Source organism: Hirundo rustica, chromosome 12 (assembly GCF_015227805.2).
Source record: "Hirundo rustica isolate bHirRus1 chromosome 12, bHirRus1.pri.v3, whole genome shotgun sequence".
In the NCBI taxonomy this organism is placed as follows: domain Eukaryota; kingdom Metazoa; phylum Chordata; class Aves; order Passeriformes; family Hirundinidae; genus Hirundo; species Hirundo rustica.
The window spans coordinates 14124864-14134683 of NC_053461.1; the positions used below are offsets into that span (position 1 = coordinate 14124864).

The following is a 9820-nucleotide window of genomic DNA, read 5'->3' on the forward strand; positions in this document are numbered from 1 at the left end:
ATCCTAAAGCACCCCCTCTCCTGCCCTTCTCTCCTGTTTTGCCACCATTAGTGCAGGGAATGAATTGCAGAGAGAAGTTCAAGCTGTGGCTTGAAGTCTCTCTCTGATTCTTGTAGCGAGGGTGAAGTCAGCCTTGCAAAGCGAAATTGGAGAATGGCATTAGCTCAAGGAACTGCCTGAGCTTAAATTACAAGAGAGAATGTACAACTTTGGCATGTGGACTATAAATCCATGGAAAGGTGTCAGGAGTGTGTCTGGAGTGCTGCTCACGATTAAGGGAAATCATGAGATCAGATAAACAGAATAGAAAACTAACACGATCATGGGACAGTAAAAATCAACTTGAAATTACTTCCGGAAGTAGAAATTCTAATGCTTCTGATGGAGATGGAGGAAAGTAGTTAAAAACAACAGACAAAATTATGCCCTTGATCAGCTCAAGGCCTGACCATCCTGGACCCCTCAGCATTCCTACTCTTTGGAAAACCTGTGTATCATCAGATTGGTTTGGGGTTTTTTTGGTTTTGTTTTTTTTCAGAATAATGTGAACAGCTGCGCTGGCTAAACTGTGCCTCCAGCTGTGGGCTTCAGGAGGCGCTGCCTTTCACCTTGCCCAGAATTTTATCCCCTCACTATTTGGCATGGCTGAGAGGCTGAACTGCTGCACAAAGCCTTAAAAGGTTCAGCTAAAATTGCTGTGACTCTTTCCTGCCAAGCCTTGGCACAAAAATCCTTGTCCAGAAGATCTCCAGGCTCTCCCTGGATCCTCTTCTGCAGCACGTAGGCTGAGATTGGGAAATGTGAAGACAAGCTGGGATCTTTAAAGGGGGGTCTTTGCTCTAGCAGGATTGTGCACTTGTTTGGAATGTTATTTTTCACCCACCTGAGCAGAGAACACCATTCTGAAATGTTTGGCTCCCACAGGATGACAGCCACGGTTAGGATAAAATGGTTGACAGCTCTGCAAGTATCTTAGAGCACTAAAACTCTTTAGCAATGCTTATATTTTCCACACAGAGTAGGGATTTCCATTTCTTTTCTGTTGCTCTTAACCTACACTAAGAGAGCAGCAAGATGAAGCCCTTGTTAGCCTGATTTTTCCTGAGTAGGTTTCTATTCTCTTTACTTTACAGTTAAAAAAATACATGGTAGTACATACGCTGAAAGGAAGCTTTGATGTAGTTAATTAAGGCCAGTTAATGTATAAATATGCCGGAAAGGAAAATTTATTTGGGCACCAAACAGGAATTCCTCAAGTCAGTGAAGACAATATGGTTTTCTGATAGGCTTCACACCTGCACCTATGGGAGATGTTCCCAAAAGTCAGACTGATTAAAGCCTTCCTAGGTAGCTCTACTTATCTTGCATGGAACAGATGTAGAAAAACAAGAGAGGTTATTGCAGGTCTGAGAAGTCTGAATATTGGGTTTTATCAATTAAAACTTTATAGGAAAGGGTATGTGTGTGAACACACAGAACAGAGACTCATAGCTGACCACATGGTAGAGTTCTTGTTTATTACTCTGCATATTCTGAAGAAAGATCAGAATTTTCTTCTAATTAGTACTGTCTGAAATGTAAATCTTTAAACTCTGGCTAAATAGCTGCTTCCTGGAGGGAGAAACAACCAAAACAGCTTCCAGTAAATAGTAAAAAAAACCCCAAATCATGAGGTTGTATTTCGGGTTTCAGAGAAGTTCATCAGAGAATAGTAATGGCCCCTCAGCACCAAGGGGTCCAGCTCAGGCAGACAGCAGCAATTCCAGGACAGGAGACCCTCTATGATCTTGTAGTGGGAGGGATGGGCAGAGGAAATTCCAAGCTGTCCTTTCTGTGGCACAGCAGCTTCCACATGCTGTGATTGCTCTTTGGGTACCTGCTGGGGTTCCTTCCAGCACTGAAGTTGCACACAGGCTGTAAACTCTAAATGCAGTGGCATCAAAAGCTCACAGAACTCACTCCCAGGCTTTCTTTGGAAGGAGGGAAAAAGCCCCTCAAGGCAGGCCAGCAGGGTAAACAGCTGCTGCTGGAGGCTCTGCTGAAACCATGTGTCATCAGCATACAGCCTAGTGAGACATGCATTCCTCAGCAGCTGTGAAGAAAGGAACTGTAACCCCTGCAGTACCTGATCAGCTCTGGCAGACTGCAGTGGTCCCTTCCACAGCTCCCACCATCACTGACATCTGCAAATCGAACTCAGGTAATAGCTACAAATGTAATGCTTTGCTCACATGCTGACTTCCTATTCAACAGTTGGCAAAAAAATAGTTTAAAGAGAGTGGCTACTTCTGTTACAGTTGTTCCCAAAGTTTTAGTCGACAGTTTCTGTGGTTATATTATTGCTTCACCACAATCACTTGCATCCTTATTCCTTCTCCCTTAAGCTGTAATCCCTTCATTGCAAGACTCTGTCCTGTCTGGACAGTGTGCACTCTTCACGAAAATGTTTGGCCATTTTACTATTATGCAACTGATTGTTTTCACGTCTGATTCCAATAAGAAAGTCTTAAAACAGCAAGCACAAAATGGCCATGAGTTCTCTGTGTTCACAGGTTGTGAACCTGCTTTGCTGTTCAATAAGGAACACTGGATATACAGGCAAGGAAAGGAACAAAGTCTATTACAAGAGATCACCAACGGTATCATACATTTAATAAATGAACTGGGTTCCATACACCAGAACAGAACAGTGTGTACATAATGAAGTGGAAAGTAAAAACACTACCTTTCTTGCTAGTTATTTTTTTCCCTACAGTATACCAAGTTATGCAATATATTTATAGGTTACTTCCAAAATGTTTTAAACATCTAAATTTTGCATTCCCTTGCATTAAAAAAATTACATATTAATTACTCGGGAAAGTTTCTGAATTCTGTTTAGCAGCAGATCTCCTTTCTTGATGGTTTCTTGGTACTGCCAATTCTTGCTATCAGGCCTAGAAATCATGAGGGGAAAAAAACAGGGGATTAGAACTAATAATATGATTTATACCAAGGCATTAACCATTTCTGTAGTTAATGTCATCAAAATATATAGAATTCAACTGGTCTGTTAAAAACAACCTCTAGGAATTTTTACATACCTGTTAGTTTCTACAATCTCGTTTACTTTGTCTATTTTGCAGTGCAATCGCCCAGCTGCAATAAATCTTGAAAGCTCCCTAAATAAAGAAAAGAAGTTGGTTAAATCCTCTTTCACCAAGGACTTGTAGAGCTGAGAGCACTGAAACTCCTGTTACACCACGCTGTATTTCTGAAGCAACAGCCTATGGATCTTCATAAGGTTATCTTATGTATCCTCATCTTATTAAGGCTTGGACATTGCACCCAAAACTAATCATTGTAGTAACCTGAACACAAAACCTCTTAGTTCTTTCTTCTCATGCCAAAGTGTTGTACTTGAGTTAGTGAAATTTATCTCTGAGCTTTCTATCAACTACTCTTCAAAGGCAGCAGTAATGCAGCGTGGCTATTTGGAGTTTATCCTGAAGTAAATATCTTCATGCCAGTCAATTAATTAGAAAAGTATCTCAATAATACTTAATTTTTAAAAATGCTTTTAAAAATTTTATTATTATTGTTTTGTTTAATCACCTGGTGGTCTACAGCACCGATGGTAGAAGAAAATATTCCTGCACTCAACAGTAAGATAAGTTGCAACTCATAATAAATTACTGGAAAGCATAAGAATTAGTATGACTTAAAAAAAATTACTTTTGAATTGAATGGTATTTGGTTTCTCTTGAAACACTTACTGATTTTTGAATATTTCAAGCAGTTTCATATTTCTGTAAGTTTTCTATGTGAGAAAATCTAAAATCTCTGAAACAAGAATAACTCTTGTGAAGGCACTTGAAATAATGTGCTTCATGCACACAGAGTAAAAGTCAGTTTGTCACTTAGTTCTTATTATGATCAAAATCTGATAGTTTTATTCTAGAAAAGAATTTCAAATTGGGACTGCAGGGTGTTTGACTTAAGTTAAAAACAGAAACCAAGCAAAATGAGAGAGGGGGACTGGCAGAGTACAAAAAATGTGCAGATCCCCAAAGCTGGAACAGCTTAGTTTTTGCATAGCTGTGAACTAAGCTATCTAAAGTCTAAAGTTTCATAGCACATGGAGGTCAATAAATAAAGCAATATAAAGAACAAAGTAATGAATAAAATATCAGCTTCTCACACTCTTCCACAGAAATGTAACTCGGCACATTTAGAATATAAGTGAACAAAGATTTTTACTCGTAATGAGATCATCATAAATATTTAAAGGGTACAAAGTGAAATCTCCAGGAACTGAAAAAACCAAAGAACTTACTGATCTATGAATTCTACACTGACTCCAAAGGCTTCTGCCATGTACCCTAACGTCAAGGACCGGTAGGACTCGAGGAGCTGGCTGTAGGCGTGGATTCGCATTTCCCGTACGTAGTATCGGTAGTGAGGTGCAAACAGCCAGTCCTTCTTCATCTCTTGCTCTACAATTGCTGAAAAGAAAGAAAAAGGAACGAAGGAAAAAAAAAAAAAAAAGTCAGAAATTTCTTAGAAATGTCAAATATCAGATATGTCAATAAAACACATGGCAGCAGTTAATATGCAAGAGGCATGACCATATAACTACATTGTATTCTTGCACTCCTCAAGATCTGAAAAGGATTCCGCACAAAAGAGAATTAATGTAATCTGTATCAGTTCTGGAACCAGGAGCAGAAAGAACACACAAACAATGTTGTGGCGGAGCTAATGGAAGCCTGTAACCAGCACAGCATCCTCTCAGGGGGGAGAGGGAGCACCTCCCTGAATGCCACAGCTGGATCTGCTGCCCGCAGGCACAGAACTCATTTGTAACTTCTTGAAGAAACATTGTTACCCACACCTGTATAAGGACATTACAATAATTTTCTGCTATTAGCTCTTAAATTAGTTTCAAGGATTTCCAGGCACTGAAGTGATTTTTTTTCCTGGGATGAGGCCAGCAATAGGAAGATGCTGCCCTTTAAATCCGACTCATCAGGCCTAGTCTTCCACAAAATCAAGGGTTCTTCCTTGCTTTTTCTAAATATCTCATTTCCTTGTATCCTAAAACTCACAAAAAAACCAAGCAGTCTGAGAACTGGCAAGAATGAGGGGTTTTCTGAAAAGCTTTTCTTTGGCATCACCCTTTTACATAGAAAGCTTTAAAATCTTTCCTGATCTGGCTCTTCAGGTAAGATGGTGTTTCATAGCCATTTTCAAAGTGCTTTTTCACCTAATAAGATGTGACCTTTCACAAGGTTGATTGGATGAGAAATTTGTCTTTCTTTGCTTGAAAAATCAAAGCAGAAAATTTTAGGTCGCTGTTAAAAAAATCCCTACAGTCTGTTTTTTCTGTACATAGCTCTAGTTCTAGACTAGCTACTCCACAAAAGTTGTGCATGATCTGACACAAATAACTGGAACACCTAAAACAGCGTTGTGGGACACAACCCAGCCTTACCTAGCGACTGGAAAAAGGCTGAGTAACGACATTCGTACAGAGAGAAGAGATACTGCCGTACAGCTGGCAAACTGTGCAAGGCTTCCAGGATCTCTGCTCCTTTAATCACCTGAAAGCAAACACACATCTTTAGCCACCACCCCTCTCAGCCTCGAGATGAACACACTAAGGAAAGGCTCTGGCACTCTGCACCAGCATTCCCACGTGCTCTCCTTACCTTTTCCCTCAGGTCAGGCCTGTCCAGGGCAATCATGCTGACATAGACCGTGTATGTTACAAAGGTTTTGTAATCCATCAGTTCGTAGGATGTAAACGTGGAAACTGTATCAAGGAAGAGCTCTGCTGCTTGTTTAAAGTCTCGAATGGCTACACAGTAAAGGCCCTGGTACACCTTGAGACGGTTTCTTCTGTCCCAGTCTCCTCCTTCTTCTATTAGACTTAAAACAGAACAAAGAATATTTACTTATGTAAATGTGTCGTGTAACAAATTATATGAAATAAGCACAAATCAACTGATACCGTGAGATCAGAGAAAGAATAACTTGGTTTATGTTACAGCTTGTTGAAACAGCTTTGTACACCTGCTGGCATAGGAAAGTGGTTTCCTTGGGACAGGAGAGTCTGGAGGCTTTAACACTGTGCAAGTTTCATCTGAAAGGAAAAGTTTACAGCCTCTCCAGCTGTGACAACAGTCTCTGTGGATGTGCAGGTAAATATTACTGTCAGCCCGGACTGTGGCAACAGATATCCACTGCCTTTGCTGCTAAAATCAAAGCTGTCCAACCAGCAGGACAGGAAAAAAGATACAAGTAGCCAATTTTTAAGGATCAACACAAAACTGGTGTGGCTGTAAGAAGGGCAGGAATGAGACAAAACGGCTGAGAAGGCAACACAAAATATCCCTGCCCAAGGAACAAGGGATGTGGGAACATCCTTTGCCTTGGTGTCTCATGGCAGCAGCAGAGAGACTGGAACCACAGCTTTCTACAGGAACTGCTGAGGTTCAAAAGATTGGGAGCGGAGACACTGAAGCTACCAGTGGAACATGGGGAAGGACATGGCACCAAAACACACCATGCCACTCTTGCTTTTAGAGGAAAAGCTCCCTCCTTACAGAGCCAGCTGGGTGCCACTGGGAGCAGCTGGACTTAGCTGGCAGAGGCACAGTCCAGTCACACCCAGAGTGGGAGTGGGAGCTGGGCTACAAATACAAATTGAGTCACCTGCTAGAAAACAGCTACCGCAGATTTTTAACCTTTCTCTTCCACCCCAATAAAAAAATCCAGGACTAGGAAGTGCTCTAAAACAAAGTAACACCCAGCCATCACTCTGATTCTCTCTCACAACCAGTCCCAGTTATTTCTGGACAGAAAGGTATTATCTTCCATTTCTTTTGTTACAGCTTGTTTCAGAAGTGCTTTAGTGCACTCAGAAAACCCAAGCAGTACCTTTTTGCCTTTTCAATGTTCCGTGTGATGAGGTCATTGTCCATATAAAACAAGCCAATCCTTAGCAGATAGAACACGATATCCAGCCGATGTCCCAGGGCCACGGTTTTGTCGTACGTCTTGCGGAAGGCAGTCAGGGCTCCCTCCTGGCAAAACAGTATTTGCTACTGTAAGAATGTTAAAAGCACCCAGAACATTCACAAAATACCTGCTTTTGTGTAAGAACATGTGTTGTCTCCCACTGCTAGTTGTGACTTCCACATTGTGCATTCTGAATAATCTTTATGTATCCAAGTTTAAATCAAGTTCGAAAAGCTGTTCCTCGTGTATCTTTTAAAGCTAAAGACTATGAAAATCTACTCTGTAAATTGAAACTCAGATGCATGATCTAAATAGCTTGGAAAAGTCTAAAGGTGCAAGGGGAGTGAATAATGGTATCTGCAAACGTTTCCCCTTGTCAAGAAAAAAGTTTTCGAGGACTGCTTTTTTCCTCATTTCTATTTCAGTAAGACCCTTCCCTATCTGCCAGCCATGTGTGAGCTGTGCCATAGAGAAAATGCTCTGCAAGTGTCCTAGCATTCACTGGGACCTGCCCAGCTAACAGGGTTCCCATGCAGTGTTTTCTACGAGTCCATAAAGCCTCTGCTGTCACCAACCTTGTCCCCAATCCTACACAGGTACTCAGCTTTGGCCATCATTGCATCCCGGATTTCACTCTCCCCCAGGATCTTTTCTGCATCCTCTAATTCGTTGTCAAGACGTTTCAGTTCCTCCTCATTGGCTTTCTTCATTTTGTTCAGTAGATCTGTGTCCATCTGCCACTCAAGAGACTTGCACAGGGCTTCGTAGTACGGAGCCATGTCTGAAAGAGAAGCAGGAAGGGTTCTGCTGTTCATTGCTGCAACGAGAGTGTGTTTGCTCCTAAAAGGACAGCACGACTGTCAACTCAGAGATGTCCCTTCTATGACCAGATACCTGCTGAATCCAGACACAGCACAGCCCCTGCTTCTGCAGGCCTTGCCCCTCATGCTTCCTTTCACTGTTCCTTTTTCCTCACTGCTCTTTACACTGCTCCCATCTGCACTTTCCCTACCTTGCACTGAGGTGACCTCACCTTGAGTTCTGGGGGCAGTTTTGGGCACTACAATACCAGAAGGACATTGAGCTGTTAGAGGGCATCCAAACGAGGGACAGGAAGATGATGAAGGGTCTGGAGAAGATGTATAAGGAGCAGCTGAGGTCACTTGGTGTGTTCAGCCTGGAGAAGAGGAGACTGAGGAGAGACCTCAAAGCTGTCTAAAACTTCCTCATGAGACAAAGTGGAGAGTCAGGTGCTGATGTCTGCTCTCTGGACACCAGTGACAGGACCTGAATAAACAGCATGGAGCTGTGCCAGGGGAGGTTTCGGTTGGATATCAGGAGAAGGTTCTTCCCCCAGAGGGTGGTCAGGCACTGAACAGGCTCCCCAAGGCAGAGCTCATGGAGCACCTGGACAGTGCTCTCACGCAGAGTGCTATTGTTGGGAGCATCCTGTGCAGGACTGAGAGCTGGACTTTTACGACCCTTGTGGGCCCCTTCCAGCTCAGGATGCTCTGTGATTCTCTTTATCCCACTGTGAGCGCAGCAGCCCGCGGCTCACAGCTCGTACAGCCCCGGCACGATGCGAGAGTGGTCGGAGCTGGGCACAGGGCACGGGCACGTCCGACCCTCGCCTGCCCCGCCGCTCTCGGGCTGTCCGTGCCCCGCGGGGTCAGTCCGGGCGGCAGAGCGATGCCGAACTGCGGGGAGGCGCGTACACCACCCCCTGCGCGGGGATCGACGACCACAGACGGTCACACGGTCGCAGCCGGGGCCGGCGAACAGACAGACAGACAGACAGACCGCCACACGCACACAGAGCCTCCCGCGGGCCTCACTCACTGTGCAGCCGCACCGCCGCCATCAGCTCGTCGCGCGCGGCGGGGTCGGGCGAGCGGGGCCGCAGGCTGAGCAGGAAGCGGAGCTGGGCGATGCGGAGGTCGGGGTTCTTGGGCAGCCCTTCCTCCTCCAGGTTCTCCAGCGGCATGGCGGCGGCGGGACGGGGGCCGCGGGGCCGGGGCTCGGCGGGACGGGCGGCTCCGGGCAGCGAGAGGGCGGCGCGGCGCCGTGACTCAGCCGCGACGGGCGGAAGAGGCCGCGCGCTTCCGCCGCGCGGCGCCCCCTGGCGGAGCGGAGGTCCCCGGCCGGCGGCGCGGGCGCGGGGCGACCCCTGGCGGCGGGAGCGCGCGGGGAGCGGCGGCGGCGCATGCGCGGAGGGGACGGGCCCGGCCGCAGGCACAGGGAGGGCGGCGGGGGGACGCAGACTCGGAAACTGCCACAAAATCCGATACACAGCCGCAGGCTGCCCGGGGAAAGTGGCTGCCCCATCCCTGGAAGTGTCCAAAGCCGGGTTGGAAGGGGCTCCTGGTCTAGTGGAAGATGTTCCTTCCCATGGCAGGGGGTCGGAACTGGGTGATCTTCAAAATCCCCTTCCCAGCAAAACCATTCTGTGATTCTGTGATCCCAGAGCACAGGGTACAGGGTTGTGTTCAGACAATTCTGGAATATTTCTGGCGAGGGGGACTCCGCGGCCTCTCTGGAAAATCCGTTCTGTGCGAGGTCACTGCGCAGGGAGGTTTTTCCTCATCTTCGTGTGGAACTTGCTGTGCATCAGTCTGTGCCCGCTGTCACTTGCCCCAGTGCTTTGGCACCATCTTCTTGGCACCCTCCCTGCAGCACTGACAGAAATTGATGAGTCCCCTCTCAGTTGTCTCTTCTCAAGGCTGAACAGACCTAGGAAGGGCATGGCTGGTGTTTGAGCACAGGGGAAGGACACAGACCTAGAAGGGGTCATGGGGTAAAAAGGGTTTGTAGCTTTTGT

At 45.6% G+C, this 9820-nt stretch overlaps 1 protein-coding gene across 1 annotated transcript; it reads right to left on the minus strand.

The window, feature by feature from the left end:
• Positions 1-2620: 2620 nt before the first annotated feature.
• Positions 2621-9072, minus strand: PSMD6 (proteasome 26S subunit, non-ATPase 6). The gene is made up of 8 exons (XM_040076564.1): positions 8842-9072; positions 7578-7783; positions 6922-7067; positions 5691-5910; positions 5474-5582; positions 4316-4484; positions 3084-3161; positions 2621-2936 (listed from the first exon to the last, which is right to left on the minus strand). Exons 1-8 carry the CDS (start codon positions 8984-8986, stop codon positions 2840-2842), a joined length of 1170 nt encoding a protein of 389 aa, XP_039932498.1. The 5' UTR covers positions 8987-9072; the 3' UTR covers positions 2621-2839.
• Between the last annotated feature and the right edge of the window lie 748 nt (positions 9073-9820).